The sequence below is a fragment of the Myotis lucifugus genome, unplaced genomic scaffold (genome assembly GCF_000147115.1).
Source record: "Myotis lucifugus unplaced genomic scaffold, Myoluc2.0 scaffold_200, whole genome shotgun sequence".
In the NCBI taxonomy this organism is placed as follows: Eukaryota; Metazoa; Chordata; class Mammalia; order Chiroptera; family Vespertilionidae; genus Myotis; species Myotis lucifugus.
The window spans coordinates 149,927-162,732 of NW_005871248.1; the positions used below are offsets into that span (position 1 = coordinate 149,927).

General features: G+C 37.0%; 1 protein-coding gene across 2 annotated transcripts in view; it reads right to left on the reverse strand.

Annotated features, from left to right (window-relative positions):
* Window positions 1-12,806, reverse strand: part of ROCK1 (Rho associated coiled-coil containing protein kinase 1) — a 130,490-nt gene that overhangs the window by 42,496 nt on the left and 75,188 nt on the right. For both annotated transcript variants that reach the window (XM_006097388.2, XM_006097389.3), the window contains exons 16-18: window positions 12,052-12,298; window positions 3,156-3,262; window positions 1,549-1,699 (exon numbers count right to left, since the gene is read on the reverse strand). In XM_006097388.2, coding sequence (XP_006097450.1) covers window positions 1,549-1,699; window positions 3,156-3,262; window positions 12,052-12,298 — 505 coding nt within the window. The remainder of the gene's footprint in view (window positions 1-1,548; window positions 1,700-3,155; window positions 3,263-12,051; window positions 12,299-12,806) is intronic.

Sequence of the window (12,806 nt, forward strand, 5' to 3'; positions counted from 1 at the left end):
CTGTACCTCTCAAAATATCTTACTGTACTGTACTCACCCTTTTTCTTTTTAAATATATTTTAATGATTCTTTACAGAGAGGAAGGGAGAGGGATAGAGAGTTAGAAACATCGATTAGAGAGAAACATCGATCAGCTGCCTCCTGTACACTCCCCACTGAGTATGTGCCTGCAACCAAGGTACATGCCCTTGACCAGAATCGAAACTGGGACCCCTGAGTCTGCAGGCTGACGCTCTATCCATTGAGCCAAACCGATTAGGGCTCACCCTTTTTCTTGTGATGACATGAAATGTAAAATGCCTATGTTATGAAATGAAGTGAGGTGAATGATATAAGAATTGTGATATAGCATTAGGCTACCATTGAGCTTCTGACAGTATGTAACAAGCACTTTATGGCTGCTCTTTGGCATATCTGAATTGCCAGCATCACTACTCTTGCATTTTGGGGCCATTATTAAGTAAAATAAGGGTTACTTGAACACAAGCTACTGCAACAGTGGAACCTATGACCAATAAGGCTACTTAAGTGACTTAACAGGTAGGGAACAACATGGACACGCTGGATAAAGGGTCCTGGAGGAACAAAGCAGGACACTGAGAGACTTCATCATGATACTCAGAACAGCATGCAATTTAAAACTTATGAATTGTTTATTTCTGTAATTTTCCATTTAATATTTTTGGACTTCAGATGATTACAGGTAACTGAAATGACAGAAAGTGAAACCATGGATAAGGGGGACCTACTGCAGTAAGTTAAAATGAGATAAGAAGAGACGGATCTGAGTACAGCTAGAGCACTATCAGCCCGGACAGGAAAAGGATCACCCTCCTCTAAGATGAGAGGGAAGATACTGAAGATGTGTAAACAGATAGAATAGGTTGATTAAGAGAACTAGATTTTGAAGAATTCACACCTATGCTTTCATGACTTCTTTTTGAAATAGGAGAAAAGTTTACCTAACAGTGGAATAATAAAGAAATGGCACAGGAAGCTCGATAAAAGAAATCAAAGTCTGGAAGAAGGAACTGATGAGTGATATATTAAAAAATTGACAGTTCAAATGATTGGAGATAATGCATTGGGCTAACACTCATCTGAAGAACTATATGAAGTAAAAAAAGTGGCTGGTTGATCTGATTTAGGGTTATGTTTAGAGGAATTACAAAGTGGAATTACAAAGAAATGAGAAAATTGAGGGTACAAAGCAAGAAAGCAGATGAATTAACAGACAATAAGTTCCAGAATAAATTGGTTAAAAAAATAAAGAACTGAAAAACTAGGAAAAAACATTGATTTCATTCTATTTTACAGGGAGTAGTGGGTAGTACAGGGTGGTAGAGTGAGGAAACTAGAAGATAAAATTGTGATTTTAAAAAATGGAAAGTATCCAAAAAAGGGGGGATAACTATCCTCTTCCTAGATCACTATTTATAATTTTTAGTAAGTTGTACTACTCTAAAGCAAAATTTTGATTAGAATCAAAATCTTTATAGGTATTATTTAAAAACGTATCATGCAGAAAACATTAAAATGGACACTTACCGTACATTGCAACAGATTTTGCCTCTTCAATAGACTGATGTTTGTCAGTTAAACGAGCTTTGGTTACTTTATGTTCATTTACCTCTTGTTCTAACCGTTGTTGTAATGATTTAAGCTTATAGTTTAAATCTATCTCTAAATTATTCTTTTCCTGTAAATGAGAGTCATATAATACACTGTTCAAAAGACACATTAAATCTTACATTATTAATATCCCACAATAAATAATATATGAATCAACTGGTCTGAAATGGGACAACATATTTCTTAAAAGTTTATTTTTTATACTTTCTTGTATACTTCACATTAGCTATAATGTCTTACTTTTTAAAAATATATGTTTTTATTGATTTCAGAGAAAGGAGAGAGAAAGAGAGAGAGAGAGAGAGAGAGAGAGAGAGAGAGAGAGAGACAGACGCATCAATGATGAGAGAGAATCATTGATCTGCTGCCTCCTGCACACCCCCTACTGGGGATCAAGCTAGAAACCTGAGCAGTTGCCCTGACAGGGTACCAAACCCTGACCTCCTAGTTCATGGGTCAATGCTCATTCACTGAGCACACTGGCCGGGCTATAATGTCTTACTTTTAAAATCACAATAAGCACATAAAATTAAAAGAAAAACATCACCTTTCTTTACCCACAACTTCTTATTTGAATCATTAGCCATGGCTGATGGCAGAGCAAAGTTGTGATGGTGTTTATATTAGAAGGGTTAATTGTTAGGATCAGAGATAAATAGGACAATTCTTCAATTCATAAAAAAATGTTTGCTATCACTTTTTAAAAAACATTTAAATTATCTCTATGTACACTTGTATCTTTATCTAGATTTACATAGTTTTGATGAAAGAACAAGTCAAAATTTATTTCATTTCTGTTTGGGTGCTTCTTCTACTCTTCCTTTTTCATCTTATTTCTCATTTATACAAGGCTCAGACAGGAAAAAACTATTCTGAGTGTCACAAAACATGTACAAAAGACAAGATAACTAATAGATTTTCTCATCATTTATCTGAGGATCTACTAAACCTACATGTTTACAGCAAGGCATCAAAAATGTGAGTGCTAGATCTGCATATTATCTATTTAATCCTTTTCTTTTTTTTTTAGCAAGGTAGGGACAGAGGATAACCAATGACATTTTTGACTAAGAAAATTCTACATTTAAAGGCCAATCACTTTGTGCATTTTCTATTTTGCTAACTCCTACCAAAAAAATGAAAAAAGCACACATGGTCTATATACTGAACCTTCATTTTCCTTCTTCATAAGGCTAGTAATAAGGTTCAGCACCTTCATTATACCCATGTACAAAAAAAAGGGAAAAAAACCCTTCTATATGAAAAGGTATTTCCAAACCAAAGCAATTTGTGATCAGATAATATCAAACAACTAATACTCTTCAAGGGTAAAAACGAAAATAATACAATAAAAGCTCTAATCAAGACACATTACCCCCCCCCCCAACAACCAACCGATCAACCATAAAACTTTTAGAAACATAATATATAAACATTAGGAATAAATGCTATTTTATACAATCACCTTATAATATTTGATACCCAGTAAATACTCTTATAATTGGTAATGTTGAATAATTTACCTTTTCTGAATGATTAAGCATGTCTTGAGCCTCTTTTCTTTCTTCTTCTACTCTTTCAAGAGTATGTTTGAGATGCTTCACCTCCTCTTGTAAAGATGTAATTCGAGCTATCGAATGAGAAAAAAGTTCAAGTCACATAGTCATTAAAACAAGTCTTTTTGTTCAGCATGACCATTAAGATAAAAAAGTTTTAAATTTCCTGATCAGACTGAATTGTTATCTTGGTAGTATATACAGTAACTACAATATATAATAAAAACTGTTAATGCTAATTGGAAATCATCTAGTACATATTCTTTATTTCATAAATGGTCAAAGAGATGAACCTTAGCTTGGTCCAGAAATCAATTCCGAGCCTGTATTCAGTGCTCCTTCTACCATATTAAGATTGAGACACTTTAGTTAACTAGGGCAAGTATTTAAGTTGTTTTTATGTGCCAGACTTCTGAAAGTGTTTAATTTTACTCTTAAACTGAATGGAGCCAAACTCAATTTTTATAGAAAACTATGTTTTAAGGAATTCAAGCATTCTAACAAAGCTTAGTTTTAATGCACCTGAGATTCATGCCATACAATGGTAGCAACTCATACTTAGTATCTCCTCATAACATGCTTTATGCCTTTAAGTCATTTATTTATTTACTTATTATTTTTAATATATTTTTATTGATTTCAGAGAGGAAGGGAGAGGGAGAGAGATAGAAACATCAATGATGAGAGACAATCATTGATTGGCTGCCTCCTGCATGCCCGGGGATCCAGCCCGCAACCTGGGTATGTGCCCTTGCTGGAATCAAACCTGGGACCCTTCAGTCTGCAGGCTGACGCTCTATCCACTGAGCCAAACCAGCTAGGGCTTTTAAGGCTTTTAAAACATAAGTATTTAACAATCACAAATTTAATACATGTAGAATTTAACAAATATAATCATATGGTCTAGTTCAAAAGCTAGAATCTATTTTCTTACTTTGTGATTCAAAGTGGTCTAGGATTTGGCAGGGAAATGGATAAGGCACCCTGAAGGACAAGAAAAATTGTGTACTTCTTTAAAAGTTCAGTGTTTAACTTGCTGTACTTTAAGTTTTCACTCTACCTGCTTCCTATGTTTTAGTGTTTCTGAAGTAATTTTTAATGAACAAATGAATATTAAATATTTGGCGCCTGATAATGCTTATCTGCTGGAGAGCAATGAAACAAATTTTATTCTCTCTCTCTCTCTCTCTCTCTCTCTCTCTCTCACACACACACACACACACACACACACTCACATATGTGCATGTAGGAGTATGTTCATGTAGGAGAAAAAAACACCTGTCAGTTTCTTTCAAAAGATTGGAAGTTCCTCAAAAGTTAAACATAGAATTACCACATGACTGAGCAATTCTACTACTAGATATATATAACTAAAAGTTTTAAAAACAGATACTCCAAGAAATCCTTGTGCACAAATGTTCACAGCAGTGTTATTCACAATAGACAAAAGAAGAAATAACTCAATGTCCATCAATAGGTGAATGGCTTAACAAAATATGGTATAGACATACAACAGAATATTTCTTAGCCATAAATGAAGTACTGATACATGCTACAACATGGATAAATCTTAAAAATGTACCAAGTGAAAGAAGCCCAACACAAAAGGTCACATACTGTATGCTGTCATTTATATGAAATATCCGGAACAAGTCGAGTCAGAGAAAGAAAGGAGACTGGTTGCCAGGGGTTAGGGGAGGGGGATTTAGGGAGGGACAGCTTAATGCATACAAGGTATTCTTTTGGAATAATGAAAATATTTGAAACTAAACAGAGGAGGTGACTGTACAACACTGCGAACATACTAAATGCCACTGAACTGTATACTTCTAAATGGTTAATTTTTTGTTATATGAATTTCATCTCAATAAAAAAAAAACATAAAACATAAGCTGTTAGGAATACAAGGGGACTAGGAGAAAAAAAAGTCAAACCATAGTGTTAACTTTTTAAAAAAAATATGTATTTTTTATTGATTTCAGAGAGGAAGGGAGAGAGACAGAGAGCTAGAAACATCAATGATGAGAGAGAATCATTGATCAGCTGCCTCCTGTATTCGCCACACCAGGATTCGAGCCCATAACCTAGCATGTGCCCTGACTGGGAATAGAACCGCCATAGTGTTAACTTCTAAAACATATTTTAAAATTTGACAGATTAAAGACAGAAAGAATAAATGGAGTCTGAGAAAACCGACTGATTCGATTAGAAAATTAATCTATTGTTTTTCTTCCAAAAAACAAAACAAAACCAAAATATATTAGGTAAAAAACCATCACAATTTTCAAATGCCCCTTAAAAACTAAAAACAAAACAAAATACATTATGAACAAAGCCAGAAAAAAATTGTGATAGATACCGGGTATGTAATAGTTTTTAATTTCAATACAATAAATTAAGAAATTAGCAATTACAATGGAATATAAGTATTTCCTACTTTGTTCATTAAAAAATCCCTACAAACATTTATCAATGCAATAGCAGTCATTACCCACAGCATCCAGGTTACAGTCTCTGAATGCCATATGCTACAAAACGAACTAGGCTTCATTGAAAATGAGTAATTCCAGATCTAGAATAGCAAATGATCTTGGAAAATATGTTATGCATACCAAAAAGAAAAGATGCTATCCAGGACTACTAGACACTGTATAAAATTGAAGATTCCACTAGCCACAAATGATCATCAATAAGAATATTATAGTGAGCTAATACATTTAAATATATTAAAATTTGTAAGTTCATAAATAGTATATTTTAAAATGTCACTGGTTACCTTTGCAGAATGCTGAGAAATAACTTACCATTCGGAAAAATAATAAAGAATCAAGTATTTAACTTGACTTTTTTTTATAAGCTGTACCTCAAGATATATACTTGAAAAAATGTTTTTAGTAGTATTTGAGTTAATGAAGGAATGAAGAATGGTAAAAACAGATCATCAGCACTGTAAACTCCTAAAGAAACAAAAGGGTCTAAGCAATGATCATCAATGGCTTGTAACATCACAAAAAGAGACAGCCAGACTTTATGTGCCTTTTGGCACAGAAATAATATGTCTTGCCGAAACCGGTTTGGCTCGGTGGATAGAGCGTCAGCCTGCGGACTGAAAGGTCCCAGGTTCGATTCCGGTCAAGGGCATGTACCTGGGTTGCGGGCACATCCCCAGTAGGGGGTGTGCAGGAGGCAGCTGATCGATGTTTCTAACTCTCTATCTCTCTCCCTTCCTCTCTGTAAAAAATCAATAAAATATATTTAAAAAAAAAAAATAGTATGTCTTAAAAGTATTCTTGCCAGCCCTGGCTGGTTTGGCTCAGTGGATAGAGCATCAGCCTGGGGACTGAAAGGTCCCGGGTTCGATTCCGGTCAAGGAATCGAACATGCACAACCCGCACATGCCTGGGTTGTGGGCTCGATCCCCAGTAGGGGGCGTGCAGGAGGCAGCCAGTCAATGATTCTCTGTCATCATTGATGTTTCTCTCTCTCTCCCTTCCTCTCTGAAATCAATAGAGATAAATAACTCAATGTCCATCAACAGATGAATGGCTTAATAAAAAGGAAGAATCTGAGCACTGACTAGATGTTACAATACTAGATATTATAATATTAAATAATTACCAACTTTTCCCTCAGGTTTGATAATGATATTGTGGTCATGTTTGTTTGTTTTTTCTTTTAAGAATCCTTTATCTTTAAAATACAGTAAAATATTTACAAATTAAACAATCAGTAGCCCGCAATTTGCTTCAAAATAAATTTAGTCTCAGATGATTGGGAAGGGGTTGGGGGTATAAATAAAACATGACTGGCTTCTAGATAAAGATCACTGAAACTGAATAATGGGTACCTAGGGTCATTGTATGTTCTCCTATGGTATACGACTGAAATTTCCAACATAAAAAGTGAAACAACCAACTAAACAATAGGATTTTAAAAAAATTATTTATTCATTATTGATTTTAGAGAAGAAGAGAGAGAGAAAGAGAGAGAGAGAGAGAGAGAGAGAGAGAGAGAGAAAGAGAGACATTGATGTGAGAAAGATACATCGATTGGTTGACTCCAGTACGCACCCCACCTAGGTTGACTGGGATCGAACCCATGAACTTCCAGTGCATGGCCGATGCTACAGCCAACTGAGCCACACTGGCTAGGGCTAAACAAGAGGATTTTATAAAATACTTTTTTAAATGGTTAATTGAAAAAATTTGTCTTTTTGCATTTTAATCTGAAGATTCACAAATAAACTTACTACATGAAGAAATTTCATTTGAGTTAAAAATTTCATTCCTCGAGGAGAAACCAAGATGGCGGCAAAGGTAAACACTGGAGTTTGCTGCCTCGCATAACCACTTCAAAAATACAACTAAAAGACAGAAGGGACATTATCCAGAACCACAGGAAGGCTGGCTGAGTGGAAATTCTACAACTAGAAGGAAAGAGAAAAGCATACCGAGACTCAGAAGAGGTGCGGTGCGGACGTAAAATACTAAGTAAAGAGGCGCACACGGAGCGGGCTGGCGGCTGAGGGCTCGGTTGTCGTTTTCAATCGGGAGGGAGTCTCAGGCTCTGAGCTCCAGTTCTGGGCAAGTCTCTAGGGACCCAGACTCATACAGGAGAAGCGGGACTGTCTGGCATCGGTCGGAACTCGAGGGCAGCTTTCTCTCGGAGGTGCTTGCAGTGATTACCGGGACACTGAGAAGCGGGGCCTCTGAAGGCAGGACTGAGAGCAGCCATAACTGCTCGCCCTGCCTTGTTGATCCCGTGGGACCCGCCCCACCCAAGCCCTGTAGGGAGGCTTTTGCTGGGTAGCCTCAGGCAAAGCCTAGATTAGCACCTCCCTACAGATCCAGGAGCCAGGAAACCCAGAGGTCAGAGTGGGACCATCCAGTTTGCAGCTTCTCGGACCCTTAAAGGACACACTCAGGGGGCAGACCCAGTGAGCACCAAAGCCCCATTGAAGCAAGTCTTGCCCCAGAGGTGTGTCTCCAGCACAGAAGTTCTCCCACTGCAGACACAGCTAATTCTCACAGCCAATTGGCCTGGAGGTCAACTCCTCCCAGTGTTAACTACAACAATCAAGGTTTAACTACAACAAGACTATGCACAAAGACCACAAGGGGGTGCACCAAGAATGTCCTCCTCAGGTATTTGGGGAGGCTGAACCACTTGGCCCTAAAGGACACTTAGCACAGAAAAACCACTTTATCAACACAGGGAAGCATAAAAAAAAATGCGGAGACAAAGAAACAGGTCACAAATGACAGAAATGGAGGAAAGCAAACTACTGGATATAGAGTTCAAAACCACACTTTTAAGGTATTTCAAGAATTTTCTAGAAACTGCCGATAAACTTAATGAGATGTACAAGAAATCTAATGAGACCCTCGAGGTTGTGATAAAGGACCAACTAGAAATTAAGCATACACTGACTGAAATAAAGAATATTATACAGACTCCCAACAGCAGACTAGAGGATCGCAAGAATCAAGTCAACAATTTGAAATATGAAGAAGCAAAAAACACCCAACTGGAAAAGCAAAATGAAAAAAGAACCCGAAAATACGAAGATAGTGTAAGGAGCCTCTGGGACAGCTTCAAGCGTACCAACATCCGAATTATAGGGGTGCCAGAAGAAGAGAGAGAGCAAGATATTGAAAACCTATTTGAAGAAATAATGACAGAAAACTTCCCCTACCTGGTGAAAGAAATAGACTTACAAGTCCAGGAAGCACAGAGAACTTCAAACAAGAGGAATCCAAAGAGGACCACACCAAGACACATCATAATTAAAATGCCAAGAGCAAAAGACAAAGAGAGAATCTTAAAGGCAGCAAGAGAAAGAAAGTCAGTTACCTACAAGGGAGTACCCATACGAATGTCAGCTGATTTCTCAACAGAAACTTTGAAGGCCAGAAGGGAGTGGCAAGAAATATTCAAAGTGATGAATGCCAAGAACCTACAACCAAGATTACTTTATCCAGCAAAGCTATCATTCAGAATTGAAGGTCAGATAAAGAGCTTCACAGATAAGAAAAAGCTAAAGGAGTTCATCACCACCAAACCAGTATTATATGAAATGCTGAAAGGTATCCTTTAAGAAGAGGAAGAAGAAGAAAAAGGTAAAGATACAAATTATGAACAACAAATACACATCTATCAACAAGTGAATCTAAAAATCAAGTGAAAAAATAACCTGATGAACAGAATGAACTGGTGATTATAATAGACTCAGGGGAATAGAAAAAGAATGGACTGACTATTCTTGGGGGGGAAAGGGGTGTGGGGGGTGCGGGAAGAGACTGAACAAAAATCGTGCACCTATGGATGAGGACAGTGGGTGAGGAGTGAGGGCGGAGAATGGGGTGGGAACTGGGTGGAGGGGAGCTATGAGGGGGAAAAAGAGGAACAAATGTAATAATCTGAACAATAAAGATTTAATGAAAAAAAAATTCATTCCTCCATGACATTTTGTTCTTTGTCTATTCATTTTATTTAAGCCTATATGGCCTGGACTTTTGGAAACTAATTTTGTCTATAACAGCAGCCTTATCTGTACACTGGTACAGGTGTTGGCAAACTTCAGACCCGTACTATCTCTACAGACATGAAGCTAAAAATGTTTTGTTGGGGTTTTTTTTCATTTTTAAAGGGTTGTAAAAATTAAAAAAGACAAATATGTAACAGAGATCATATGTGGCCCACAAAGACTAAAATATTTACTATCCAATTATATTTGGGAAGTCATTCCCCATACCTGTCTACCAGTATACATAAAGGACACTGAATTAGGAAATAATTTTGACTCTGCCAGAAGACCAGTGTCCTAGACTATGAGAAATTTATATCTGAGGGACCTGAAATTTCTTAAAGACCATGAAAGATTAATATAAAAATTGTGTTTTTTAAAACTAAAATGCATCTTTTTAAAAGTAATTTTTATTTATTGATTTTTTTTAGAGAGAGAAAGGGAGAGAGAGAGAGAGAGAGAGAGAGAGAGAAAGATATCAATTTGTTGTGCCACTTATTTATGCATTCATTGGTTGATTCTTGTATGTGCCCTGACCAGGGATCAAACCTACAACCTTGGCAGTAGCAGGATGACACTCTAACCAACTGAGCTACCCAGCCAGGGCCAAAATGCATCTTTATATGTATGTTGATTGTGTGCGTTTTTTGATGCATGCCAGCTTTGATTCATTTAAACTAAAAAATTAAACCTCAAAGTAAGCATAGAAAAAAGATAAACCTCAATAAACCATGCTATGAATTTTCCTTAATAACACTAATATCTAGAAAATAGATTCAATTAAAACCACTGTTGATGAACACATGCATGATGGCCTCTTCTAAGGTAAACACTTCAAAGCTCAGTCATATCTGAAAAATTACAGACTTAAAGAATTTTAGAATTTATAGGGGGTCACCCATTTTACTCTCCTTGGTTTATAGATAATAAAGGCCGATGAAATGATTTAGTGACTTTCAAACAGTAAGGCTATATAAAAAAAGGCCTAGAAAAGCAATTTAAATGAGGCTTTTCTAATACATATGAGGTTACTTTCTTGATTATATTTAGATCTATTTTAAGCCTGAGAAATAAGATTGCACAACACTCCTCAGCTAAGAACCAATGGGAGATCTTAATTTCCATTTCCAGTCACAAAAATTGACCCTGACCTCTCTCCACAGAATTATAGCTAATCATCAAACCCCATGAGACCCCAAACTATGTTCCCATCCTGTGACTAAGGTTAAAATGGACTATCCCACCCCCAATTTTTCCCTGAGAGATCTGGCAACTTCCATGCATATCTATTTGATTAAGTAATATAGATGCTGTTGCTAATATGAATAGAAAATAGAAAAATATATGAGAAGTGGGTAGAACCAGGGCATCTTTTTTAAAAACAAACTGAATTTTAATAGCATTGTGAAAATGTTCCTTTATTTATTGTTATACTCAATTTTTCTTTTGACTCACAAAGACTGCTGATATTTCTAGTTCTAACCTTCCCAAGTACCTAATTCTTTATTTGTAATGGGATTCTATTTCTGCAATTGAGTTTCTATTTCTACCAACAATGCATGAGGAATTCCCAGGTTTTAATAGTGATAATCATCTCAGTCTGGATTAGTCCCACTTTGAGTAAGACTTTTGTGAATTAGGCATGTTTTAAAATGATGTTTTCAGTAATCTGGCTATAGAATTGGAAATATCCACATTATCTACCTCACAAGCATGCCCATGAGAGTAAGGAAATTACAATGTGATACAAATGTAGGCGTTATCCTGAAAGAGGAAAAATGCTTAACTATTTCTGGTTTCACCAGTCATTTTCTTTATGAGGACAACATGATAAAAAATATATTACACTTAAAAAGGATCGAGATGGTAAATTTTATGCTTTGAAGCACAATTACAATAAAAAAATTTAGAAAAATCACCTTCTATTGATAAGTAAAATGTCTTATATACATACAGTGGAATATGATTCAGCTTTAAAAAGGAAGGAAATTCTGACACATGCTAAAGATGGATGAATCTTGAAGTCATTACACTAAGTGGAACATGACAGACACAAAAGGACAAATACTGTATGATTTCACTTTTATGACAGTCAAACTCATAGAGACATAAAGCGGGTTGGTGTTTACCAGCAACTAGGAGGAGTGAATAATGGGGAGCTACTGTTTAAAGGGTATAGAGTTTTAGTTTGGGATGGAAGAAAAGTTATGCAGATGGATAGTCATAATGATTGCACAACAATATGAAAGTACTTTATGCCACTGAACCATACACTTAAAAATGGATAAATGGTAAATTTTGTTATATACATCTTACCACAGTAAAAAAATATATTACCTTGAAGGTCTCCAATCATCTCAGAGTCATGACCTCTGTCTCTTCGTTCAGCCTCCAATGCAGTTTGCAGCTGGTAATACTCCTTATCCGTTTGTGACTTGGAATTCTCTAAAATTCTATTTCTCTCCTGCAATTCTCTGTTCAGGGACTCTAGTTGACTAACTGACTTGCTCATCTCTGTGTGACTTTTCCTTAATCTTACAGCTGTGTCTGATTCTGTCCTAAGTAAGTCATTGGCTTCTTCCAGCTATTAAAAAAAAAAAAGAGCAAGAAAATAGTTTTACTAAAATACAATCAAACTTATTAATTATAATCTTATCTAATAAAGAGGGAATATGCTAATTGACCCTCATGCCGTCGCAAAGATGGCAGCACCCACAGCCAATAAGGAGGGAATATGCTAATTGCTGCCACGCCTTCAAAGATGGCGGCACCCAGTCCCCTCAGCCCCACCGGGGCGCCTGCCTCCAGAGTCCCCCAGTCCCCTTAGCCCCCCAGCCTCCCAGGGCCAGCCTGAGGTGCAGGCAAGCCTTGAATGGTGGCTGCCCAGCAGCCCGGGGCTGCCCGAGGCTCAGGTAACCAGGGCTGCCCGAGGCTTGCGCTGCCGGCAGTGGCAGCAGCAGAGGTATGATGTGGGTGTCGCCTTCCCCTGATCGCTGGATCTCCTCCCACCCCTGAGGGCTCCTGGACTGTGAGAGGGGGCAGACCAGACTGAGGGACCCCCTTCCAGTGCATGAATTTTCATGCACCGGGCC